The sequence below is a fragment of the Palaemon carinicauda genome, chromosome 10 (assembly GCF_036898095.1).
Source record: "Palaemon carinicauda isolate YSFRI2023 chromosome 10, ASM3689809v2, whole genome shotgun sequence".
Lineage (NCBI taxonomy): Eukaryota > Metazoa > Arthropoda > Malacostraca > Decapoda > Palaemonidae > Palaemon > Palaemon carinicauda.
Window position 1 is genome coordinate 154,204,200 of NC_090734.1, and position 27,807 is coordinate 154,232,006.

Below are 27,807 nucleotides of genomic sequence, written 5' to 3' on the forward strand. Positions count from 1 at the left end.
CTTGGGTGAAAAAGAATTGTTTGGTAATCTCAGTATTGTCAGGTGTATCAGTACAGAAGAGAATATGTAAAGAATATGCCAGACTAACGGAGTGTGTGCGAGTAGGCAAAAGGGAAAATGAACCGTAACCAGAGAGAAGGATCCAATGTAGTACTGTCTGGGCAGTCAAACAACCCCATAACTCTCCAGTGGTAGTATTTCAACGGGTAGCTGGTGCCCTGGCCAACCTACTACCTATCTTTTAAAACAGTAAGAAAAACTACATTTGTAATAACCTTACATTGCTTCATATGAAACCTGAGTATTCTTGACTTATGTAGCTGGAAATCATAGGCATGGAATTCAGGTTAGGTTTGCACTAGGCCAAAATTTAACATGAATTGACTTACAAACAGCTTCTCGGAACCTATTGAGTTTTTAAGTTGAGGACTCTTTGTACTACCTTCTTCTTTCTAGAGCATGATACTTCTTTAAGGAAACTTTCAAGAAGAGAATTATTGGATATCTTCAGGCCTTTTATTCAGGTAATTTATGAAACCATATTTTATAGATAAATAAATTTGAGCTCAGACTTCCTGCAAAAAAAAGGGTTTGGTACTGTAATGTATTGAGAAACATTAGTCTCTCATTCTACTGTGTTGATCTGATTCCACTGTGTTGGACCTTCTGGGAGTTGTTGTCAGTCTCCCACCATCCAAGAACTGTACCGTTTGAAGCAGCAGGGATCTGCATACTTTATATGGAGATACTACAATAAACCATTAAAGTTCCAACCTGTCTTCTTGGATCCTAAGTAGATAGACGACGATGTCACAGATACTACCACGCATAGCGAAGAAAAGAACTACGCCTTTTTTACTTCACAGATCTCCTAACAACTTGATCCAGAGAAGCAAACATGACAAATTCGTAGATAATTTGTATTTTTCCTAACGATACAAACCTTAGCTATTTACATGGGGTAATTACTTTGGGACAGCTGACGATGAGCCATAAAGTTTTAACGAGGGTTTCCTACCCCACCGCTAGTTAGCGGGGGGTAGGGAGGGGTAGCTAGCTACCCCTCCCCCCTCACACACACCGGTGAAGATCCACTTTACTTAGAGGTAGGACTTATCTTGGGGGACAGGGCTGGCGGGCACATAACTGTAAATAGCTAAGGTTTGTATCGTTAGGAAAAATACAAATTATCTACGAATTTGTCATTTGTTCCGTAACTGAATACAAACCAACGCTATTTACATGGGGTGACTTAACCCTTAGGAAGGGAGGTAAGTCCCCTGCCATACTGGCTTTGGCTTGCCCGGGGGCTCCTAACCCTAGTTCATAAAGGAACTCAAGGGTTGGGGCCCCTGCGCCTCGCAGACAGCTGAGGGGCTGCTGCGTCCTACGTAAGTCGCGTGTGAAGGTGAGCAGTGACATGTCCTAGGAAGTTGACCTGGAGTTCTTTAGAGGGAAATCTAGGCTAGGACTACCCAATACCACCTCGTCAGGGTATGGGGACATGACAGTATTACAACTTAATACTAGGAACACAAGGGAGCATGGCTTACCTGCAGAGGTTCGAGGTCAGCTGTGCAAAGGACCCAGGATGCTGTTTTTCTCCAAGGGAGGAGAGGATGAAGAAAAGAAAAGGGCCAGACATCTTTTCATTCACACAGACTAAAACCGGGTAACAATGCCCTCAACCCTCTGCTACTTGTCCAATTAGGAGCCTGAGGTTAGACCAGCTGTTGTGCAGCCACCACAGGGCCGATAGAAAACGTATCGAGCCGTTTGTGTGTCACGTCTTGCAGGTAGTGGGCCGTGAAGGTGGTCTGACGCTTCCACACCCCGGCTTGCAGGACCTGCGCCACCGAAAAGTTCTTCTTGAAGGCCAGGGACGTAGCAACGCCCCTGACATCATGCGCCCTAGGGCGCCGTGACGGAGGAGGGTCAGAACTCAAGGCCAGGTGGATCACCTTACGGATCCAGGCCGAGATGATATTCCTGGTGACCCTCCTTTTCGTTTCCCCGGTGCTAACGAACAAGTTCCGCACCTGGGGCGGGCTGCAGCTGTTCTTTTGAGATACAACCTCAGACTCCTGACTGGGCACAGTAGGAGATGGTCTGGGTCATCTGTTACAGAACGAAGACTCGAGACCTGGAAAGAGTCGAACCTAGGGTCCTGCACTCCCGGGTTCTGAGTCTTAGCAACAAACTCAGGGACGAAGCCAAACGTTACCTCCCCCCATCCCTTTGAATGGGCGACGTCGTAGGAGAGACCATGCAGTTCACTGACTCGCTTGGCCGAAGCCAGAGCTAGCTGGAATACCGTCTTCCAGGTAAGGTGGCGATCAGAAGCCTGGCGTAATGGTTCGTAGGGAGGCCTCTTAAGAGACCTGAGAACCAGAACCACGTTCCAAGGAGGAGGTCTCACTTCCGACTGAGGGCAGGTAAGTTCGTAACTCCGTATGAGAAGAGACAGTTCCAGCGAGGAGGAAATGTCCATTCCTTTGAGCCTGAAGGCAAGACTTAAGGCTGAGCGATAGCCTTTCACTGCCGAGACTGAAAGGCGCATTTCTTCCCGCAGATACACAAGGAACTCCGCTATTGGTGGTAAAGTGGCATCGAGAGGAGAGATACCCCTTCCACGGCACCAACCACAGAAAACTCTCCACTTCGCCTGGTAGACTCCTGCGGATGACCTACGCAGGTGGCCAGACATCCTTTCCGCAACTTGTTGCGAAAATCTTCTCTCTTTGAGGAGATGCTGGATAGTCTCCAGGCGTGAAGTCGAAGCGAAGCTACGGCTTTGTGAAAGATGTTGGAGTGTGGTTGTTTGAGTAGCTCGTGACGTGGAGGGAGCTCCCTCGGGATCTCTGTGAGGAGCTGCAGAAGGTCCGGAAACCACTCTGCGTGATGCCATAGCGGAGCTATCAAGGTCATCGAGAGGTTGACCAATGTTCTGGTCTTGTTGAGGACCCTCCTCATCAGACAGAACAGGGGAAAGGCGTACACGTCGACGTTGTCCCACCGTTGTTGGAAGGCATCTTGCCAGAGGGACTTGGGGTCCGGGACTGGGGAGCAGTACAGCGGAAGCTTGGTGTTCAATGCTGTAGCGAACAGGTCCACAGTCGGGGAACCCCACAAAGTCAGGACTTTGTTGGCTATCCGAGGATCCAAAGACCACTCGGTACTCACTATCAGCGTTGCTCTGCTCAGACTGTCGGCGAGCACATTCCTCTTGCCCGGAATGAAGCGAGCCGCAAGTGATATCGAGTGGGCTTCGGACCATCTCAGGATCTCTACTGCAAGATGGGACAACTGTTCCGAAAAGGTACCTCCCTGCTTGTTGATGTAAGCCACCACCGTAGTGTTGTCGCTCATCACCACTACGGAGTGGCCCGCCAGGACTTGGTGGAACTTTTGAAGGGCCAGAAAAACGGCCTTCATCCCTAGCAGGTTTATGTGAAGGTACTTTTCTGATTCTGACCACAGGCCTGAGGCCCTGTGGTTCAAAACGTGGGCACCCCACCCCTTTGTTTGATGCGTCCGAAAACAGCATCAAATCCGGGGTAGAGACGAGAAGATCCACTCCCTTTCGCAGGTTCTCGTCGGCCACCCACCATCTGAGGTCTGCTCGTTCCGCAAATCCCATGGGGATCAGGATGTCCGGGGAGTCGAGTCCTTGACTCCACCGAGACTTGAGTTGCCACTGAAGGGATCTCATCCTGAGACGACTGTTGGGGATGAGACGGGTCAGGGAGGAGAGGTGGCCGAGGAGACGAAGCCACGACTGGGCTGGGAGTTCTTCCCGATTAAGGAAAGGTTTCGCAACCTTCCTCAGCCTTGCTATCCTTTCGTCTGATGGGAAGGCTTTGTGGAGATTGGCGTCTATGATCATGCCTAGATATATCAGTTTCTGAGAGGGCTGCAGAGAGGACTTCTCGAGGTTTACCACGATCCCCAGATCCTGGCAAACTTCGAGGAGCTTGTCTCGGTGGCGAAGAAGGGATGCCTCCGAGTCTGCCAGGATCAGCCGGTCGTCCAGGTAACGGAGGAGACGGATGCTGATCCTGTGAGCCCATGAAGAGATGATGGTGAAGACTCTGGTGAACACCTGAGGGGCTGTGGAGAGACCGAAACACAGCACCTTGAACTGGTAGATCTTGTTGTCTAGGCAAAATCTCAGGTACTTCCTTGAAGACGAATGGATTGGGATCTGGAAGTACGTGTCCTTCAGATCCAGTGTGCACATGAAGTCTCATGGTCTCACTGCAAGTCTAACCGTGTCTGCCGTCTCCATACTGAACGGAGTCTGCTTGACAAACCCGTTCAGTGTCGAGAGGTCGATGACTGGTCTCCAGCCTCCAGACGCCTTTCACACAAGAAAGAGTCGACTGTAGAAGCTGGGGACCCGTCCACGACCTCCTGGAGAGCGTCCTTCTCCAACGTGGTCTGGACTTCGGCCCGAAGGGCCTGCCCTTTTGACGATCCCATAGCAAAAGAGCTCAACGACACTGGATTCGCTGTCAGGAGAGGGAGAGATGCTGTGAATGGGACGCGATACCCTAGGGATATCACGGAGACCGTCCAGGCATCCGCCCCGAGTTGCTGCCACCTTGCTGCGCAACTCTGCAGGCATCCCCCCACTGGTGGACACGCGGGGGGGGGATGCCAACCCTAGCGCTTCCGGCCTCGGCCGGAGCCTCTAGGGTTCTTGCCTCCCCTGGAGGACTTTTTCCCCCTCCTGCCCTTGGCAGGAGAGGGCTTAGACACCCTTGGGCTTCGCTGCTACGGTAGTCTTCTTCGTATCCTTGACGGGACGGGGCTGCTGAACCGCCGGAAGCTTATAGGGCCTCGATGTTAGGGCCCTATGGATGAGGGAATCCTGGTTGGATTTCCTCCACCTCTCGGCAGAGAGCTCCACATCCTTAGGCTCAAACAAGCTCTTACCGAGGACGGAAGAGTGTCTGAGCCTGCTCGACTCGGCGCTGGGAACCTTATGGTGGAACCTCTCGACAACAGAGTCCCTGCGTTTGAGGATCGTGTTGGCCCACAAGCTCGAGACTTGGTGGGACAGGAACTCGATGGTCGAGTACCCGAGAGGAGAAAAGTTTCTAGCGCCTTCCTGGTGCTTTCCTTGGAGAGATCCTCGGAACGCACCAGGATGCCCAGAGACCCCAGCCAGATGTCGAGCCATGAGGTGGCTTGCATAGCGCACTTGATGACCTTCTCCTGGCTCTGGATCTCAGTGACTGAGAAGGATACGTGCCGGTTGGAGAGCCTCTCGAGAGGGACTCCCCCTGTGAGTCCTTCCACAGAATGATGTAGGGGAAGGCTCAGCGCAGACTCCTCAAGGACTTCAAAGTACCTCCTCTGATGGACACGAGGAGGAGTGAGGAGCTTACTTCCAGCACTGGATCTACTGGAGGAGGCAAGCTCCGCGAGCTGGCCCTCGATCTTGTCTCTGGCACTCTTCATCCCCTGGGACCAGGGCAATGCTGCGCTGGCTCTAGAGGGCTTCTGAGTGCCATAGATGCGATCCAAGACCGTGTCCTTACCCTCAAGAGGTGGGACCTCATGGTCTGGAATCCCATTAAGGTTCCTCATGAGTCAGGACCTGCCAGAACGAGTGTTCTGACTCCTGGGGCTTGCCTCCAGACGGACTTGCAGCGAAGTCTCCGGACCCCAGAGGCTCTTCCTGGGGGGAAACGTGGGCATCTTCTACGGCTCTGGGCTGTTCCTGTCTGATCCTAGAAGACGATTTTGGAATCGTCTTAGAGTCCTTAGGTTCCCTCCTGGGAGGGATGCAGGACTCTAAAAGCGAAGGGGACAAGTCCTTCTCCACCTCGGGACGAGGAGACCTCTCGGGAAGAGGAGGAACATCCACCATTGGTGCGATGGGGGAGTATTCCTGCTCAACCAACTCCCCTGAGGAGGGGTAATCCTCCTCCGCAGGGGAGGGCGAGAAGGTCTGAGGGGGAGTAGGATCCCTGCGCAAGGATCTATGCGGGGACAGCACAGGCCTCGGAGGAGGATCCACGGGAGAGACTCCTCTCTTCCTTTACAGGGGGGAGGAAGCTGCCGCTGGTTCGCGACCCAAATCAGAGTGTTGGCTTAATAGCCCGCACGAGAGCTCTGAGTAGGGTGTCGAACCAGGGCTGCTGACTGACAGCAGCGCTGTCAGACACTCCCTCTGAAAGGAAAGGGATCGACGGATCCCTAGGAGGAGTCGACACACGAGGGTTCGCCTGTCGGGCTGTAAGAGAAGAATCCCTAGACCTGTCAGAGGAACATTCCCCCTCTGGCGAGCGCGCTGGTCTGCGCTTGCGGGGAGGGGAACGCGACATAGAAGAAACCGCCTGCCGGCGATCGCGCTGGGGCTCGTAAACCAGGCCCAGATCAGAATCGCGCGAGAGAAGGGCGCGAAGCTGGAAAATCGCGCGCGCGCACCCGCGTGGGCAAGGGTGGGCGCGGGGGCGCGATGGTGCGCAGGAGGATGGTCGGGAGCGATGGCACGCAGGAGACAGAGCGGGAGCGTGGCCGAGGGGGCGCACGGAAGCCTAAGCGGGAACATGCCCGCTAGCGCGAGTGGGCGATGGCGTGGGCGTGCGGCGAGCTGGGACAGGAGGTGGCCGAATGCGGGGACGCGGAGAGATTTGGTGCAGCCCCGGAGGGCGAGAGATAACAGGAGGGCCCGAGCGGGTGTCCGGTAGGACTGGCCGAGGGAGCGATAGTGCGGGAGCAGGGTCGCGAGCGACCTGGGAACGAGAGGTCTGATGACGGTCTGGCTGGACCGGTTTACTCGCCTGTGCAAATGCTAGGTGCGCTAGCGATCGTGGGCGCGCATGGCGCGTATCAGGAACAGGTCGCGTCGGGGATCACTGCTTCGGAGGTCGCGAGGTGCGAGCCGCGTGAGGTGGAGTGAGTTGCACCGCCACCGCTGTCTTAAAGACAGGCACGGGGCGTGAAGCAGGAACAGGGCACGATTGGGGAGCGTCGAGCGCGATCGTAGCATTAACAGATTCGCGCAGTTCCAGAGGCGGCCGTAAGCGCCCGTGCGCTGGCTTGGCAACCTCTGGGGCGACGAGCTGAGTCGTCGCGACGCGTGGTCACGTTGGAGCTGTAACAGGAACTGCGCGCGGACGCGCATCGCGAACTTCTCTCGTCTCACGAGATTCCCTTGTATCGTGAACCTCCTTAGGTGGGCGCGATGGGCCCAAAGCGGCGCGTGGGTGCGTTGGGGTGCGCGTGAGCGCTGGAGCTGGAATCACGCGGGGACGCGTATCGCGTCTCTCCCCCGCAGGGCGCGACGAGTCCGAAGGATCCTGTGGGCGCCTGTGCGCCAACTCAGGAATCTCCTGGATCGCGCGCGGTGAAACAGGAACCGGGGGCCGGTGAGGTGCCGGAGGGCGCATGAGCGCTGAAGGCCGCTGGGGCACCAGTGGGCGTGTAGGCGCCTTACCAGGAACTGGCCGCAAGTGCGCAGGAGAGCGCGGCGGAGCTACAACAGGAGCAGGGCGCGTTTGCGCAGTTGGGCGCTTACGCGCTACATCAAAAACTGCAGGAGGGTGACGGGGCGCCGATGGGCCTGGGCACGCAGGGGAACCCTGGCGAGCAACAGGAACAGTGGCGCGAACGCCTAAGGGTGAGCGCCAAGGCGCTTTGTCAGGAACGGCAGGAACAACAGCAACAGAGAGCGCAGGCGGAGCCTTACGCTTAGGGGCGAGCGGTGCAGTTGCGCGCTCAAGTCCCTGAGACCCCGAAGGGTCAGGAGGTTGCGCAGTGGCAGTCTCCGGCGCGTAAAGCGCGTCAGCAGCATTAGATGTAGATGGTTGAGGTGACAGCTCACATTGTCCCGAAGGAAGACCATCCTCCGACAGGGATCGCGAACGATCCCTGGAGAGGTCAAGGGTGGTAGCAGGTAGATCACGAGAACGGCGAGTCGTCTCCTCCGCAGAGGACTGTGGTGACGACGAGCCGAAGAGGCGTCTCCTAACCCCTTTGAAGGGGGAAGGATGGCCTCTACGGCGAAGGGGAGGACGAGCCTTCCGCCTTATATGCCCACGAGGGGTCGTGGGATCAGCAGGGAGACCATCAACAGGCCTCTGAAGAGGCGTCTCTACCAGAGAACTCCCCCGAGAGGGAGTCTCAGCGGAAGGAGAGACCGTGGGACTAAGCTCCTCCCTCGAAGTATGTTCAGAGGGAGAGACAGAGCCTTCTGCTACTGCAGCCACAGGAACAGGAGTTTGGTCAGACCCACGGGATGTTTCCGACACAACAACGTCAACCACAGACAGAGGATCTATGTCCGCTGAGGTTGACGATTGTTCGGCAGCCGCACCCCGTTTGATCATACCAAACAAGACTTCCTTGAAGGGCGAACCCTGTAGCCCCATGGAAGCCCAAAGCTGAAAAAGGTAATTGTTAGAAACAAATACCTCCTCCGAGGGGAGAGGGGCAGCCGCCTCGCTATGGTAGGCAACGACCTCTCCCTTGCCACGGGATCGGTTAATGACATCAACATTACGGTCTACGCTACCTCTCGCCGGCCTCTCGGAAGAGGCCGCCTGAGCGGGAGCTTCGGAGGAGGAATGGGCGGCGGAAGAGGAAGACTTAGGATTTTCTCTCTTCCGAGAAACCTCGGAAGGAGAAAGATCCCTCTTAGCCTTCTTCTTACGTTGCCGGGCAAACCTCTCCCACTGGGAGGTAGACCATTCCCTACACTCAATGCACAAATTAGAACTATCACACCGTTGGCCCCTACAATGAGGGCATAAGGATTGTGGATCCGTTTCCATGACCGACATAAAGGTCCCGCAAGGGTGGCCGGGAAGTCCAGGGCTAGTACGCATTGTCAGTAGAGGCCAACTTCAAACACACTGCAAAAGAGAGAAAGCAAAAACATTAATATGGCGGTCAAAGCGAGGGAGAGCACAGAAAGGTCTGTTCTCTTCCCGAGCCAGAAGTAAAGTGGATCTTCACCGGTGTGTGTGAGGGGGGAGGGGTAGCTAGCTACCCCTCCCTACCCCCTGCTAACTAGCGGTGGGGTAGGAAACCCTCGTTAAAACTTTATGGCTCGTCATCGGCTGTCGCCAAAGTAATTACCCCATGTAAATAGCGTTGGTTTGTACTCAGTTACGGAACAAATACATGTACAAACTTCACTTCTCCTGCCTTAAACTTTGACTCCCTATTAAAAGCAAAACTGTACAAATATAAACTCGGAAGGTATCGAAAGCGAACTTGAAAATTCTTTGTACTTCCGAAATGATTAACTAGTTCCCAAAATCTGTAGTTTATATGTTAACCTCAAGAGCGTATGCAATGCATCAAAGGTGTCTGCCAGTAAAATACATTCGTGAATGAATCACCTGTTAATACAAAGTCATACATTACATCAAGTTCAAGTAGAGTAACAGTACTAAAGAATCATAGATAAGCACCTGTTTTTTTTGGTCCTGTTTGTGATATCTTCTCAATGCTTGTGATGTTAACGTGGATACTGCATTCCCGATTAAATACTGAAGGATCCCATGCGTGACGGTGGGAAGTATTAGTAACCAAACTGGAAGCATTCTGCCTGAAATATGATATTTTCATAATAAAAATCAAAAATTTTAAGTAATTTTTATTTTTCCTAACATACTTACCGAGAACTACTTTCTTAGGAGTTACCTGTAATCTCCTCTCTACCGACCAGAGTTTTGTGTAGTATACCCTATACCCGTTTTCTATGGAGGGCTAACCCGGGAGTGAGAGAACGTGCCCCGAGGGTAGCCTTTGAGCTAGGTCGAGGTCCGCTTGGGTCCCGTGAGTCAGTAAGTTCCTCGGATGTTGCAAAAAGTCCCTGCAAGGGCAGAAAGGCACTCGGGGAAGGAAGGGAGGGCCATTACCCAAAAGTAGTTCTCGGTAAGTATGTTAGGAAAAATAAAAATTACTTAAAATTTTTGATTTGTTCCAACACGAATACTTACCTCGAACTACTTTCTTAGGAGACTTACACTTTAGGAGGTGGGAGTGACTTCCTGACCTTCAGACCCAGCCAGTGGATGCCAAGAAGCCTAGATATGAACTAGGTTCTAAAACAAAACAAACTGGGAAAACGGACGGTAGGGTAAACTACACAAAGAGCTCACGTTAGTGTCTAAGTACTCACCCTTTGAAAAATCTTCTGATGTTGAGTCCAGTAACAAAGTTGCAGAGACGTGTTCTTCAATGGTTACATAAGTGTGGTTATCTCCGATAGGGACAGGAAACGGGGATTAGGGTGAAAAGGAACGAACCTGTGTCTCCTGGTTTAGCTATCCACGCTTGTGCCTGGGGCTTCACCGTTAAATCACTTGGAGCGCGGAGATGACTGTCCCAATGGAGAACCCGTCTAAGGACCTTCTCGAGTAATCCTTGAGGTAATGGGCAGTAAAAGTCGACTGGTTCGACCAGGTGCCAGCTCGAAGGATCTGGCCCACTGCCATGTTCTCAAAGGCTAAGGAAGTGCTCAGACCTCTGATGTCATGGGGCTTGGGAGTACCTGGCAAGGCTAGTCCCTCCTCCTTGTAGGCCCTGGCAATAACTTGTCTCAACCAAAAGAATATGGTATTCTTCGATACCTGTTTCTTTGTAGCACCTGTGGAGACGAAAAGGCTCTTGATGCCTGGTCGGAGATATGCAGTCCTCTCAAGGTATTTTCTAATGGCACGGACAGGGCATAACCTCAAATCCTCAGGATTCCCAGTCCTGGGAATAGCTGGCAGAGACAACCCATCGAATTTAGGATCCCAGACTGCTGGGTTCTGGGTTTTCGCCACGAACGAAGGGACGAACTTGAAAGAGATCTCTTTCCACCCCTTCGAATGAGAGACGTCATAAGACAGCCCATGGATCTCACCTACCCTTTTCGCAGAGGCCAAGGCCAACAAAAAGACTGTCTTGAGAGTGAGATCCCTGTCTACAATATCCTTCATTGGTTCGAACGGGGGGCTACTTAACATCTTCCGGACCCTAGCTAAGTCCCACTGAGGCACCCTAACAGTTTGAGGGGGGCAGGACTGTTCAAAACTCCTGACAAGCATAGAGATGTGTCTAGAGGAACCCAGGTCGATGCCCTTCAGAAGGAAGACTTGACCCAAGGCTGCCCGTACTCCTTTTATAGCTGGGATTGACATTCCTATCTCGTCCCTGAGATATACTAGAAAGTCTGAGATATCTGGGACCGAGGCTTTGAGGGGTTTTATGCGCTTCGAAGCGCACCACTTCGTGAAAGAGGCCCACTTCGCTTGGTAGACCGCTGCCGACGACCTTCTCAGGTATCTCGACATCCTCTTAGCCGTTCCTGACGAATATCCTTCCTTCTTCAGGAGTCGCTCGATAGTCTCCAGGCGTGAAGGCGTAGAGACTGTGGGTTGTCGTGGAACCTGAGAAAGTGTGGCTGTTGTAGAAGATCTGACCTGTCGGGGAGTGGCCACGGAGGATGGCTCGTCAGGTCTTTTAGGTCTGCGAACCACTCTCTCTCCGGCCACCAGGGCGCTACCAAAGTCATCCTTAAGTTCCGGGCAGCCCTTACTCTGTTGAGCACTTGCCTGATCAACGTGAAGGGGGGAAAAGCGTACACGTCTAGGTTGTCCCACTTGTGCTGAAAGGCATCCTCCAAGGCTGCCTTTGGGTCTGGGACAGGAGAACAATACACGGGAAGTTGCGCATTCAGCTTGGTTGCAAAGAGGTCCATCACCGGGGAACCCCATCATTGAATGATGAGCCTGGCTACTTCTGGGAGGAGGGACCATTCTGTTCCTACTATCCGACCCATCCTGCTGAGACCGTCGGCTAGGACGTTCTTTTTCCCGGAGATGAACCTTGCCAATAAAACTACCTGGTTCGCTTCCGCCCAATCTAGGATCTCTAGGGCGAGATTGCACTACTCCCTTGACTTTAAGCCTCCCTGCTTCTTTATGTACGCTACCACTGTGGCGTTGTCGCACATCAACGCCACAGTGTTTCCCCTTGGTAGATCGACGAAGTGCAGGCAAGCTTTCTGGACTGCCTTCAACTCTAGGACATTGATGTGTAGGCCTTTCTCCCCGTCCATCCAGGTTCCTCTCGCCGTCCCGTTGAGGAGATGGGCTCCCCATCCTTGGTTGGAGGCGTCTGTGAATAGGAGCAACTCGGGAGGTTCGGTCGTGAAGGGCATCCCCTTGAGCAAGTTCGACCAGCAATGCGACCATTCCAGGGAGGACATTGTGTTTGGTAGGACTGGAATTAATTTCTGGGACGAGTCCAGTCGGTTCCAGAAGCTCTTCAGGTTCCATTGGATGGCCCTGAGTCTGAGTCTCCCCTGGGGAACCAGTTTCTCCAACGACACCAAATGACCTATTAGCCTTTGCCAGTCCTTCGCCCTCCTGGGTTGCCCCGACAGGAAAGAAGGATCTTCATAAGATGGCTTATCCTCTCCTCCGACGGAAAAGCTTTCACTAGTAGGGAATCCAGTGTCATCCCCATTCTGGTGGAGGGAGATAGGTTCGATTTTTCTGGGTTGATCATGATACCCAGACCCTTGCAAAACTGGAGAAGTTTTATACCCTGCTCCTTCAAAACGTCCTCCGAGGAGGAAAGAAGCAACCAGTCGTCCAGGTACCGGATGAGGCAAATGCCCCGCTCGTGAGCCCACACCGAGACTGTCGTGAAGACTCTCGTGAATACCTGGGGAGCTGTCGACAACCCGAAGCAGAGGGTCTTGAATTGCAGGATCTGGGTACCCCATTTCACCCGGAGAAACTTCCGACTTGAGGGATGGACCGGGATTTGGAAGTATGGGTCCTTGAGGTCTATGGTCATCATGTAGTCTTTCTCCCTCAAGGACAGCAAGACTGACTTCGGAGTGTCCATTTTGAAATATGTCTTTCGCACAAACTTGTTGGGGGTTGACAGGTCTATCACCGGTCTCCACCCCCCCGTCGCCTTTTCTACCAGGAACAGGCGGCTGTCGAAACCTGGCCCTGGGTGCAGGATCTCCTCCATGGCGCACTTTTCCAGCATCGTGGACACCTCTTCTTGAAGAGCTGCCCTCTTCAACGGGTCCTTGGGTGCCAACCACTCCGACAGGCTGGCCGGAATTAAAGGCAGGGGTTCTGTTAAGAATGGTAACCTGTACCCCTCCTTCAGTACGGATACTGTCCAGGGCTCTGCTCCGTGAGCCTTCCATGCTTGCCAATGTAGTCTGAGACATCCCCCAACCTGAGGCTTGGGCAGGAGTAGGGGGCCTCCCACTCTACCTCCTCCTGGAGGAGCGGCCTGAACGGCCTCTCCTGGAGGCAGAATACCCCGTTCTAAACGAGGCCGACGCTGCTGGAGCTCCTCTATGGGGGGGCTGAGGCACTGAAGCCTACGAGGAAGAAGGGGCTTATCTCCTCGTCAGGTTAGGCGGGGCCTGAGAAGTAGAGGGACCGTCTGAGGCTGACCTCTTGTAGGGGGGCCTCCTTACCGGTTGAGGCCTGGGAGCGTTCACTTCTTTTCTTTTAGCCACCTTTTCCATGATCTCCTCTAGTTCTTTCAAGGGGAACAAGGAGTCTCCCCACACAGGAAGGCTCCTCATGGCCCTCGCCTCCCTGTCTGGGACCTTCCGGGAAAGCTTCGCCAGAATAGTGTCCCTTTTGCGAAGAACCCAATTCCTGACAGGGCAAGGGACTGATATGTGAGGAACTTCAGGGTCTTGCCCCCGGAGATGATAAGCTCCCTCAGGAGGCTTTGCTGTTCCGGGTCCGTCAAGTCATATGTGGGTTGAACACCTACCAGTGCGGAAGCCCACCAGTCCAACCAAGAGGAGACATGAACTAAGTCTTTCGACATCTCCTCCATCATCGCAGCCTCCGACTGCGAAAAACAAATCGGGGCTGAAGATGCTCTGTCCTCCGAGGCACCCTGTCCCAGAACGTCGCGGGCAGGCTCCACCTTGCAGGCTCCCGGTCGTTGTACCTCTGGCACATAAACCCTACTCTGGGACTTGAGCCCTTGGAGCAACTTCGAAGAGCTCTGCGTTTTGGGAGCTTCGGCATTGCCTGCCACAACTCTATCGACATGAGCCCGTCCCAGAACGAGATCTCGGGCCACAGGAAGGGCCAGGGAGGTTTTCTGTTGGACGGGTGCCTGCATCAAGCGGGTCAGCCTGGACCTCCAGTAGTCCTCATCGGCTGTAACCGGTTCTTCAATTCTATGATGCCTTCGGATCAGGCCTATAACCTTCCGATAGGCCGAGTCCTCGGTCGGGGAACCTTCTCTACCGCCAGCGGAACCTTCGGTCTGATCCCGAGGAGCCGGGTCACCGGGCACTCCCACCGGGAGCTTCGGTTCTGGGACAACAAGCACTCCCCTGCGGTGGTACCGGTCTTCCCCGGCGGAAACCTCCGCACCAGGTTCGGGGGTCAGAACTAGCATCGCCGTGCCGGCGAGGACTACCGTTCGTGCATTCTCTCTGGGGGACGAGGACGCGGATCCCGTGGGCTGACCCGACGGAGGGAACCGTTCCTTAAAGTCCGAGGGCCGAACCAGCTGTGCTGATTCGGCCAGGCTGCCCGTAAGGAAGCACGGTTCCCCCCGCTGGGCGGGGTGAACCGGAAGCTTCGCGGCCTTACGCCTGCCTGAAGCGGCCTTCTTGCATTTCTCCCTGCGAAGGTCATATCTTCGTCTGGAGGATGGCCTTCGTGGCGAGAAATCCCTGGATAGCCGGTCCGGGGAACACTGCAATTCAGGCTTACGGGGAACGAAGACCCAATTACCATCGGGGGACCTACTCCTCCTGTGTTTCCTCCGTGGAGAGCGGGACCGTCTCCTGCTGAACCTCGAACGGGATCTTGAGCGGGAACGCCTGCTCCTGGACCGCTCCCTCCAGCGCCGATGTCTCCTCCTGGTTTCTTCTTCTGAAGAGAACGAAGCCCCACCATCCGAAGAGCCCGACGAAACTGTACCACCTGCACGACAGGCAGAAGCGGGGGCTACGGAGGGCTTCGCGACTCGCTGCGTACCAGAGGTAGAGGGTTGCAGGAAGGTTTCTGGGACTGTCGTCAGAGGAGCTGGAAAAGAGAGTTGACGCCCTACACTAGGGAACCAGGTATCCAGGCCCTCTTCCATCCGCATTGGGGACCTACCTGGCATTTTAGGGAGCTTCCACCCGAAGGAATCACTTACCATGGAGTCTAACTTACCCTGGGCGTCGCCAGCTGCCGAAGAACCTGAAACACAGGCCCACGAAGGTGGCGAAGAAACAGGTACCACATTACTACACCATAAGGGGTCGTCGGAGGAAACGTGCCCCCCAAGCACAAGGGCAGAGTCTCCAGAACACCCCAACACAGCACAACCAGGCTCCCCACTAGCCTGAGAAGTCCCAGCAACCCCCACTTCACACACATTAGACTTCTGGGGAAGAACTCTCGGCTCTTTCCCGCAACGGACTTACCTCGTCCCCTACTCTGGGTAGGGGAAGGCGAGACAGAAGTCCCGTCGGACTGTCCACTGGGTGACGGTAGCGGCGAAGAGATGCTAGATTTCCTGGGCGAACGTTTCGACGACTTCTTTTTCTTAGTGCCGTATCGCACCCACTGTATCTCACTCCAACTAACACACTCCATGCACGTATCCGATGGCGAGCACATCCTGCCCCTACAGGAAGAGCAAAGGGAGTGAGGGTCTACTTCGGGCTTGGAGAGGAACGCTCCACACGACTTTCCGGCTCTAGGCCCAGGACAACGGCGGATCTGCTCCATAGCACACAACCACAAGGCACAGGAACGAAGGGAATCAAAGGGATACACTTGGGAAGCACAAGGAAGGGTAGTGAACACGCAAGAACACAAGGGATAAGCACAAAGCTACCACGCGGTAACCACACGGGACACACGAGGCGGACACAAAGGGTCGAGAGAGACGAGAGCGACGTGAGAGTATGGTATCACGTCGCGACCAGAGAACTTACTGACTCACGGGACCCAAGCGGACCTCGACCTAGCTCAAAGGCTACCCTCGGGGCACGTTCTCTCACTCCCGGGTTAGCCCTCCATAGAAAACGGGTATAGGGTTTACTACACAAAACTCTCGTCGGTAGAGAGGAGATTACAGGTAACTCCTAAGAAAGTAGTTCGAGGTAAGTATTCGTGTTGGAACAATTAATTTTTGAACATACTGTACTTACCCGCTGGTTATATAAGTTATAGCTAGCGTTCCTGACATTCTTATATAACCAGCGGGTAGGTTTTATGTTTAAAAATTATATTTTCATAATAAAATAAATTTTTGAACATACTTACCCGCTGGTTATATAAGAATGTCAGGAACGCTAGCCATTCTTTTATAACCAGCGGGTAAGTTTTATGTTTAACCCTTTAACCCCCAGGCTATTAGGAAATTTCCAACCCTTAACCCCCAGGGGGTTATTTTTTTCCCAGCACATTTTGCAGTATATTTTGTTTAAATTGCTCTAACAGCCTTAATTTTTGTCATAGAGAGGTCAGGTTGGTCTCATTCTCTTGGAAAATGCCTGAATTTTTTCAAAAAATTATCAAAAATATGAAAAAAGAAATTTTTATAGCATTTTTTTGCAAGGACATACGGGTACGTCCATGGGGGTAAAGGGATGGCTTTTGTGAAACATACCAGTACGTCCTTTGGGGGTAAAAGGGTTAAAATATACTATTTATTAGTAAAGTGATTTCTCCTGTTTGCATTCTTTGTCCTGTTACCTAGATATTATCATCATAAGATGCTGTGTCTCTCACAAATTTTTTTACTTTACAGAGTGTACAACACTATTTAAACTTAGCTGCAATTCAACAAGGCTGTGGGTACATACTGTACATCATATCTAGGTATTACTCGCCTAACCTTGAGGCGATCTGAATTAACAAGTTGATAAATAATTATCTTTCTTTAAAACTACCCTCACAAACCCATTTTTTTTACTTTACAAAGTGTACAGCACTATTTTAACTTCGCTGCAATTCAACAAGCCTGTAGGTACATACGTCATATTTAGGTATTACTCGCCTAAGCTTGAGGCGATGTGAATTAACAAGTTGATGAATAATTACCTTTCTTTAAAACTACCTTTGGCAACAGGAGGAAAAATAATATGATAATTTTATATAAAAGATCTGCGCTATATAAAATATAAACATTTCTTAAGAATTCTAAGATTTAGATACTGTATATTTATACATAAAAAAACACTTTGTTTTATAAGCCAAATCACACAAAGTCCACAGATATATCAAGACTAATTGCCATTAAAGAAATTATACCAAAATAATGTTCACTCACAGAAAAATATATAAATGGGTTAAAATAATCCTATATCTTTATAGATCATCTTTATCTTCAGTAATAGCTAACCATTCCCTGAGCAGATGTACAAAAGGAAATTTCCAGCAAATAACATTTCTTGTATATATTAATTACTAAATCAACGTTTCAACATCAGATTAACCTTTTTATGAGATTCGACTCGTGGATCTCTCGCCACCATTACCTACATTTTCAGTCTAATTTCTCAATAGATATGTAGTTATCTTTTTGCTTACATTCTATTGCATTTCATTCTTGTATGAAGAATTATTTACTTGGTGAAGTAAATTATACATTCTTTTTGTATGAAAGTCAACATTTCAAGAAGTTATAGAATGAATAGAGCCTTATTTTACATCAATAATAATTATTCTTATGACATCGCTGATATTAATATGATTGGTTATTGTGATTCTTTGGTCTGAACAGTAAAAGTGACAATAACACTGAGAGGGATGGTGAAGGCGAGGTAAGAGGTAAAAATGAAGTAGGATGACAAGAACCAGCTACTCATAAAAACCCATTAGTATAGGCTGTATACTTACATATTCACTACAGTACAGTACAGTATATCATAAAGCTAATCATGAGTTCATATAATTTTGAGGTTAAACTAATTGTAGCAAGTTAGCCCTCTACACCCAAAGTATATGTAAAATAGGTGATCTGAACATTGCATGGATCCTTAACCCTTTTACCCCCAGGCTATTTGGAAATTTCCAACCCTTAACCCCCAAGGGTTATTTTTTTTCAAGAACATTTTGCAGTATATTTTTTTTAAATTGCTCTAACAGCCTTAATTTTTGTCATAGAGAGGTCAGAATGGTCTCATTCTCTTGTAAAATGCCTGAAGTTTCTCAAAAAATTTGTCAAAATATGCAAAAAAAAAATTTAAATAGCCTTTTTTTGCAAGGACGTACCGGTACGACCATGGGGGTAAAGGGATGAGTTTTGTGAAACGTACCAGTACGTCCTTTGGGGGTAAAAGGGTTAATGAGTTATATTTGTAAAATAACACAGAAATATACCTGTTTGTGGCTGAGTAAAGGATAGAAGTCTGGTAAGTCCTTCTTTAAATACATCAAAAACACCAGGTTTCTCGCTTGCAATCTCGCTTTGCACTGTTTCTACCAAACTCGCGCTAAAGAACGGGGTAATGAGAGCTAAAGCTGAACACTTCAGGAGTAGATGTTGGCCTATTGTTTTTGCTGAACTATGCGGCGATATCTCTCTGTAAAATAAAGAAGAGAATTAGTGCGTAATCTAGACATCTTCATATATTTTAGCATAAACTTTTTAATCAATATTATCAAAATATTATTAATATTTATTCTAGAAACTTTATTCCAGTTATGACCACGTTATGGAATGATCTTCCTAATTGGGTAGTTGAATCAAAAGAACTTCAAAAGTTCAACCTTGTAGCAAATGTTTTTATGTTGAACAGGCTGGCATAAGTCTCTTTATATAGTTTACATATGAACAATCTGTTTTAATATTGTTACTGTTCATAAAATATTTTAATTGTTTATTACTTCTCATATAGTTAATTCATTTCGTTTCCTCACTGGGCTATTTTTCCCTGTAGGAGCCCTTGGGGTTATAGCACCTTGCTTTTTCAACTAGGGTTGTACCTTAGCTAGTAATAATAATAATAATAATAATAATAATCTATCACAATAAATGCTATAATGTTAAGTATGTCGTTTTTCATAGGTCATTGTGTTTTACTTCAAGTATTCAACACCGTAATAGTAATCTTACTTGGGCCACGGAGTGAATTTGGATATGCAGTCTTCTAGGGCCAACGTAACGCCTCGAACGGTGAGGACTGACCCTAGGCCTTTCCAGAAAGCTGAAAGGCCTTGACATCCTTGCATGTGTATCAAAGCCGGTATCAGAGTTATAGGCAAAACGTGATATCGATGACTATTTACATTAACCTGAAAGAAAGTAATAAAAGACAATAAATATGCATTCACACATGCCATGATACTACACAATACTTTCTATGCAAAGTACCGTGAAACACATACACAAATAAAAATTCCCTAAACTAAAACGTACATTCGTTCCTTTAAAGGCTTAAAGGCCGCTCATGAATGGCAGAGGCAAGGGAGAGTGACATAGTCCTATCAACCAGGACAATGCTCTAGAGACTGACCATATATACATATGATCAGCGCCCAAGACCCCTCTCCAATTAAGCTAGGACGAAGGAGGGCCAGGCAATGGCTGCTGATGACTCAGCAGATAGACCTATAGGCTCTCCCAAAGGCCCTATCTTTAGCTCACAAGGATGGTGAGGTTGCAGTGACCAAAGAAACTATTGAGTTTGAGCAGGACTCGAACTCCAGTCTGGCGTTCACCAGTCAGGGACGTTACCACATCGACCACAACCCTCAAAGTAATAATTTTGGGTAATTGTGGGATTCAAATATATAACACCAAATACATGAGAGCATTAATGATTAAATAACTGTAGAAGTACATGACAGCACCTTAACCTAAAAGACAAAACCCTTTCTAACACAATGGTTTGATACTTCACTATATGATATTAGTCATATCAACCCGTTTCTTCTCACAAGACAGTACTTAAAGCCATCATCATTGCTATATAACGGCTATACGCCACAGCGTCTTGATTCTTAACAGAAAAGTATGTAATGGCAATAGTGTTCACTGTTACATAACAGGAAATAAAGGAAAACATTTACAGTTTATATATAACCAAATATATAAGTGAATTTTAAAGCCCTCATGTAATCATTTCTTTCTATTTGAGGCTCTGTTCTGTATATGTGGTTATAAGCGGAAAATTATGTTCTGATACAGAAAGTCTTCAACTTAGAAACTTAAAAAGTTCCAAGGTGTTTCTAAGCTGAATTTTGTTAAATGTTGGCTTACGTTAGACTTCAACTACGTCACATGCCCACAACTTTCAGCTGCAAAGGTAAAATAGTCCTATTTTATATTGCAAATGTCGTGTTGCTTACCTCATTAATTTATAAAAGATGGTGATAGTTTGGGCACGCTCTTTGCACTCCCCAAGAGAGATTAGTTAACCAAATTTTTATCTGGGCTCCACAAGGCACTAAAAGAGTTGGAAGACCCAGGCCTACATAGCAGAGGACCATGGAGTGTGAAGTAGGAGATGATGAATGGAGAAGTATTGATTTAAAAGCTCAAGATAGAGACGACTAGCAAAATCTAACCGAGGCCCTCTGCGTCAATGGGCGTTAGAGGAGATGATGATGGTGATTGTTTTATTAGAGTATTTCACCATGAACTTCTGAGGTCTATAATTTCAGTTGAATTTGTGTTTAGATAATTGTGAATGCTTATTGCACAGTAACTGCTATACATAACCTTCTGATATGCTGTTAGATAGTTGTGAATGTTATAAAGTAATTTCTGTACATAATTATGAATACTGCTACTTGAATATCTTTTTTATGATCAGTATGACAAATTCGGAGATAATTTGTATTTTTCCTAACCATACAAACCTTAGCTATTTACATTGGGTTTACTTTCGGCGTAGCAGAAATTGACGAGCCAATAAATTTTAACGAGGGTTAAACTACCCCCCGCGCTAGTTAGCGGGGGTAGGGGAAGGGGTAGCTTGCTACCCCTCCTCCCCACACACCAGTGATTTGCTTCACTTCACTTAGAGGTAGGACTTGACTTGGGGGACAGGGCTGGCAGGCAAATATGTGTAAATAGCTAAGGTTTGTATGGTTAGGAAAAATACAAATTATCTCCGAATTTGTCATTTGTTCCGTAACCGAAATACAAACCACGCTATTTACATTGGGTGACTTACCCCTTAGGTAGGGTGGAAAGTCCCCAGCCTTACTGACTTTGGCTTTACCCGGGGACTCCGACTTCAAGTGAGTAGCACTGGAGAAAAGGAGTCCCTGCACGAGGAACGTGTGGCCTACATAAGTTGTGTGTGGAGGAAAGAGCGTGACTCGTCCTATGAAGTTGACCTTGAGACCTTTAGATAGGAATCCAGGATAGGACGTTCCCAATACAACCTCGTCAGGGTATGGGGGACGCAACAGTATTAAGCTTAATACTAGGAGCACAAGGAAGCATGGTTTACCTGCAGAGGTTGAAGTCAGCTATGCGGAGACCAGGATGCTGCTTCCCCGAGAGAGGAGAGGATGAAGAGAGAAGTAAGGGCCAGACATACTCTTTCATTCACTCAGACTAAAACCGGGTAACAACGCCCTCAACCTACTGCTACTTGTCCATAAAGGAGCCTGAGGCTAGACCAGGTGTTGTGCAGCCACCACAGGGCCGATAGAAAAAGTATCGAGGCTCCTGTGGGTCACGTGCTGCAGGTAGTGGGCTGTGAAGGTCGTCTGACGCTTCCAGACCCCAGCTTGAAGTACCTGCGTCACAGAGAAGTTTCTCTTGAAGCCCAGGGACGTAGCGATGCCCGTGACATCGTGTGCCCTAGGGCGACGTGACGGAGGAGGGTCCGGATTCAAGGAATGATGGATAACCCTTCGAATCCAAGCCGAGATGGTGTTCTTGGTGACCCTCCTCTTCGTCCTGCCTGTGCTAACAAACAATGCTTGCATCTGAGGACGAACTGCAGCTGTTCTCTTCAAGTAACACCTCAGACTCCTCACTGGACATAATAGCAGCTGGTCTGGGTCGCTTGTTACAGAACGGAGACTCGCGACCCTGAAAGTCGAACTGTGGGTCCTACACTCCAGGGTTCTGAGTCTTGGCAACAAACTCAGGGACGAACCTGAACATTACCTCCCCCCATCCCCTTGAATGGGCGACGTCGTACGAGAGACCATGAAGTTCACTAACTCGTTTGGCAGAGGCCAAAGCGAGCAGGAAAGCCGCCTTCCAAGACAGGTGGCGATCAGAGGCATAGTGTAATGGCTCGAAGGGAGGTCTCTTAAGAGCCCTGAGAACCCGAACCACGTTCCAAGGAGGAGATCTCACTTCCGACTGAGGGCAGGTAAGCTCATAGCTACGTATGAGTAGAGAGAGTTCCAGCGAGGAAGAAATGTCCACTCCTTTCAGCCTAAAAGCCAGGCTTAAGGCTGAGCAATAGCCTTTCACCGCTGAGACCGAAAGGCGCATTTCCACCCGCAAATAAACGAGAAACTCCGCTATCGCTGGAATAGTGGCATCGAGTGGAGAGATACCCCTCCCACGACACCAACCCCAGAAGACTCTCCACTTCGCCTGGTAGACACCCTCAGAGAACTTTCACAGGTACCAAGACATTCTCTCTGCAACCTGTTGCGAAAAGCCTCTCTCCGCGAGGAGACGCTGGACAGTCTCCAGGCGTGAAGCCGAAGCGAGGCTACGGCTTTGTAGAAGATGTTGCAATGTGGTTGTCTGAGTAGCTCGTGTCGTGGGGGAAGTTCTCTCGGGAGCTCCGTCAGGAGCTGCAGAAGGTCCGGGAACCATTCCGCGTGATGCCATAGCGGAGCTATTAGAGTCATCGAACAGTTGACCGATAGTCTGGTCCTGTTGAGCACCCTTCTCATCAGACAGAACGGTGGGAAGGCGTACATGTCGATGTTGTCCCACCGTTGTTGGAAAGCATCTTGCCAGAGTGCCTTGGGGTCCGGGACTGGGGAGCAGTACAGGGGCAGTTTGAAATTCAAAGCTGTCGCGAACAGATCCACGGTCGGGGAACCCCACAAAGACAGAACTTTGTTGGCTATCTGAGGATCCAAAGACCACTCGGTACTCACTATCTGCGAAGCCCTGCTCAGACTGTCGGCGAGCACATTCCTCTTGCCAGGAATGAAGCAAGCTGATAGTGTTATCGAGTGGACTTCGGTCCACCTCAAAATCTCTACTACAAGATGGGATGGCTGCTGCGAAAAAGTACCTCCCTGCTTGTTGATATAAGCCACTACCGTGGTATTGTCGCTCATCACCACCACCACGGAGTGACCCGGCAGGGTCCGTTGGAACTGTTGAAGAGCCAGGAAAATGGCCTCCATTTCTAGCAGGTTGATGTGCAGGTACTTTTCTGATTCTGACCAAAGGCCTGATGTCCTCTGGTTCAGAATGTGCGTCCCCTACCCTTCTTTTGACACGTCCGAAAAGTGTCAATTCCGGGGGGAGGACGAGAAGATCCACTCCCTTTCGCAGGTTCTCGTCGACCAGCCACCACCGCAGGTCCGCCTGTTCCGAAGGTCCTATCGGGACCAGGAAGTCCGGGGAATCGGATCCTTGATTCAACCGGGACTTGAGCCGCCACTGCAGGGATTTCATCCTGAGATGGCCGTTTGGAACCAGACGGGCCAGGGAGGACAGGTGACCTAAGAGACGCAACCACGATTGGGCAGGAAGCTCTTCTCGCCTGAGGAAGGGTTCCGCCACCCTCCTCAGCCTTGCTATCCTGTCATCTGATGGAAAGGCTTTGTGGAGATTGGTATCTAACAACATGCCTAGATAAACCAGTCGTTGGGACAGCTGCAGAGAGGACTTCTCAAGATTTACCACGATCCCCAGATACTGGCAAAGTCCCAGAAGCCTGTCTCGGTGTCGAAGAAGGGTCGACTCCGAGTCTGCTAGGATCAGCCATTCGTCCAGATAACGGAGACGGATGCCGTTCCTGCGCGCCCAAGACGAAATCAGGGTAAACACTCTGGTGAACACCTGAGGTGCTGTGGAGAGACCGAAGCACAGCACCTTGAACTGGTAGGTCTTGCTGTCTAGGTTGAATCTCAAGTACTTCCTGGAAGACGGATGGATTGGGATCTGGAAGTACGCGTCCTTCAGATCCAGTGTGTACATGAAGTCTTGTGGTCCCACCGCAAGTCTGACCTTGTCCGCTGTCTCCATGCTGAACGGAGTTTGCTTGACAAACTTGTTCAGAGCTGAGAGGTCGATGACGGGTCTCCAGCCTCCAGACGCCTTCTTTACAAGAAAGAGTCGACTGAAGAAGTCTGGGGAGCCGTCGACGACCTCCTGGAGAGCATCCTTCTTGAGCATGGCCTCGACTTCCGCCCGAAGGGCTGGCCCCTTTACCTATCCCATGGCATAGGAGCTCAACGACACTGGATTCGCTGTCAGGGGAGGTTGAGATGTCGTGAATGGGACACGATACCCTTGGCCGATCATGAGGACCGTCCAAGCATCGGCCCCATGTTGCTGCCACCTGTGAACGCAACTTTGAAGGCATCCCCCCCACAGGTAGACATGCGGGGGGATTGCCACTCCTAGCGTTTGCGGCCGCGGCCGCTCCCTCTAGGAGTCTTGCCTCCCCTGAAGGACTTACTGCCCCTCTTGTCCTTGGCAGGAAAGGGCTGGGGCTTAGACACCACTTTCTTAGCTGCCGGCGCCTGCTTCGGTGTCTTGCGAGGCTGCTGCTGATGTTGCTGCGGAGCTGGAGGCTTGTAGGGCCGAGATGCAAGGGCCCTTTGGAGAAGGGAGTCCTGGCTAGACTTCCTCCACCTCTTAGCTGTTCGTTCCATGTCCTGGGGCTCAAACAAATTCCCCCCAAGGAGGGAGGCGTGTCTGAGCCTGTTGACATCCACGGCCATGACCTTCGGATGGATCTTCTCGGTCACCGCATCACGACGCTTCAGTACCGAGTTGGCTCACAGGTTGGTAACCTGATGTGCCAGGAACTCGATGGAGCGAGTGCCCGAGAGGAGGAAGGTCTCCAGGGCCTTCCTATTGCTCTCCTGAGACAGATCCTCAGAGCGCAAAAGGTAGATGCCCAGAGAACCTAGCCAGACATCCAACCACGAAGTGGCCTGCATGGCACACTTCGCGACCTTTTCATGGCTTAGGATCTCCGACGCCGAGAACGTCGCCTGCCGGGCGGAGAGCTTCTCTCAAGAGGAACTCCCCTAGTAAGCTCTTCTACCGAATGGTGGAGGGGAAGAGCGAGGCTAGACTCCCCCCAGGATCTCAAAATACCTCCTCTGCTGGCGACGAGGAGGTGGGAGGAGTTTGTTCCCGGCAGAGGAACGACTGGAGGAAGCGAGTACTGCGAGCTGAGCGTTGGCCCTGGCTCCGGCACTCTTCAGCCCCTGGGACCAGGGCAGAGCCGCGCTGGCCTTTGGGGGCTTCTGAGTTCCATAAACCTGATCCAGGACCGTGTCCTTGCCTTCACGGGGGGCGATCACAGGGTCCATGAACCCGTTGAGCTGTCTCATCAGGCCCACGACCTGCCAGAAGGCATGCTCAGACTCTTGCTGCTCTCCTCCCTGCGGACTGGCAGCTAAGTCTCCTGTCCACGGAAGCTCTTCCTGAGGAGACACGTGGACGTTCTCCCGGGGTCTGGCTGGTTCCTGACGAATACGTGCAGAAGACTTCGGCAACGTCTTGGAGTCCTTGGATTCCCTCCTGGGTGGGATACAAGACTCCAAAGAGGTCTGGTAGGCACCTTCTGCGCGAGACGATTCTCCTCCACGAGGAGGTGACTCCCCCCTTGGTGCCGAGGGGGAGACCGCCGCCTCACTGGACTCTCCCGAGGACGGAAAAGCCTCGTCTACGGGAGAAGGAGAAAACGACTACGAAGGGGACGGGGCCTTCCTGACGGACCTCTTAGGAACCAACTTTTCCCTGGGAGAAGTCACCACGAAATCCACTCCTCTCCTTCTCTTCAGCGGGGGCGAGGCCGTCGCTGGCTCGTGTCCTAGTTCGTCGAGTGCCGGCTTCATAGCCTTCACTAACACCTGCATCAGAGGACCAAACCAGGACTGTCGAGACACGGACAGAGAGTCCGAAATTCCCGCTGCCAGGAAGGGAATCTGGCGACACCACTGGACCTGCCTGCAAAAAAGATGGGGAAGAAAGTTGCCTTGACCTCTCCGATGGTCCTTCCTTGTCCTGCAAAAGAGACCCGCGCTTAGGTGGAGGCGATCTCGACTGCGACCTGACGACACGCGTCCCTGCTGCTGCCGCGAGCTGCGGAACCCAACGCGAACGGGGGTCGTGCTGACGCTCGCGCGAGGGTGACACAAAAGAGTCACGCGCGAAGGGCTGTTGGAGCGCGGGAGCGCAATCGTGCGGAGACAAATGGGCACGGGCGAACGGGCGTGCGGGCGCGTAGGTGAGCTGGCGAGTGAACGCGCTGGCACGTGGGTGAACGAGAGCACTCAGGAGACCGCTGAGGGCCAGGGGACCGATAGTGTCCTGGAGACCTGTGACGCATGGGCGAGCGATGGCGAGTCGGCGATCGATGGCGCGTTGGAGAACGCTGGCGCGCAGGCGAGCGATGGCGCGTTGGCGAGCGATGGCGCGTAGAACGCGCAGGCGAGCGACCGCGCGTGGGCGAGCTGATCGCAGGGGACCTATGTTTCTCTGGATCTGCTGGGCGCTGACGCGTAGGAGAGCGCTTGCGCGCAGGCGATGGTTCACGAGGAGTATCTGAAGATCGCCGGCGCTCAGGGGAACGCTGACGCGCTGGTGATCGTTGACGCGCAGGAGATCGCTGACGAGCAGGAGAACGTTGGCGTGTCGGAGATCGCTGTCGCGCTGGAGACCGCTGGCGAGCAGGGAGACGGCGAGTAGAAGGCTGTGCAAGAGCTATCGGCGCAAGGCGCAAAGGCGAACACTCGCGAGTGGGCTCAGGAAGAGGAGGCGCGTGGGCGTGCAGGAACTCTAGATGTACGCGCAGGAGACCGCGCGCGTTGCTGCGCAGGAGAAAGCTGACGAGCAGGATTGCGCTGACGAGCAGGATCGGGTTGACGAGCAGGATCACGAGGGGGAGGAGAAGTTGAGTCCTTGCCCATGTCCTGAACCGGAGTTCTAGGACGCGTGGGCGAGCGTGGGCGCACAGGGCGCGTGTCAGGAACTGGAAGTGCAGGTGCGCGTTGACGAGTAGGAGATCTAGTGCGCTCAGGACACCGTTGGCGCGCTGGGTGCGCAGCAGGAACAGGAGGATGTTCGTTGTCCTTAGGAGAGCGCTGGCGAGCAGTAGGGCGTTGATCATCAGAAGAGCGCTGGCGAGCAGGAGAGCGCTGACGAGCAGGAGAGCATTGGTGTGCTACTACGCGTGAACGCGCAGAAGGGCGCGCAGGGGAACCCTGATGCGCAAGGGAAGCGCCCACACCGTGGGCGACATCCCTTTGCCCCGAAGGGACCGGTGCCCGTCGGCTGACGAGATCAGACTGTTGGCCGTCTGCACAGGAAGTAGAAGGTCTGGAAGGCGTGGAAGAACGTGAACAATCCCGGAGAGGTCTAAGAACGCGGCTGCTACAGACTGCTTCTGGCGAGGAGAGTCCCCATCGGAGGACGGAGGGGGAGAAGACTCGAAAAGGCGCCTCTTGACACCCTTATAGGGAGACGGGAGGCCCTTGCGGCGAAGCGGACGATGAGCCTTACAGCGAAGGCGGCCACGAGGGAGGTCATCAGGATCATCAGTCCTCCGAAGAGGAGTCTCAGTCAGAGTGCTCCCCCGAAGGGGAGACTTAGCCGCAGGAGAGCCTGTAGGACCCCCTTCCCCCTCCGAAGGATGTACAGAAGGGAGAGGAGAGCCTTCAG

The 27,807-nt window shown here is 51.6% G+C and overlaps 1 protein-coding gene across 1 annotated transcript in view; it reads right to left on the minus strand.

Annotated features, from left to right (window-relative positions):
- Positions 1 to 9,341: 9,341 nt before the first annotated feature.
- LOC137648878 (mitochondrial outer membrane protein SLC25A46-like) overlaps positions 9,342 to 27,807 on the minus strand; it is a 69,947-nt gene continuing 51,481 nt past the window's right edge. The window contains exons 4-6 of the mRNA XM_068382050.1: positions 19,078 to 19,256; positions 18,342 to 18,544; positions 9,342 to 9,568 (exon numbers count right to left, since the gene is read on the minus strand). Coding sequence (XP_068238151.1) covers positions 9,381 to 9,568; positions 18,342 to 18,544; positions 19,078 to 19,256 — 570 coding nt within the window. The 3' untranslated portion in view covers positions 9,342 to 9,380. The remainder of the gene's footprint in view (positions 9,569 to 18,341; positions 18,545 to 19,077; positions 19,257 to 27,807) is intronic.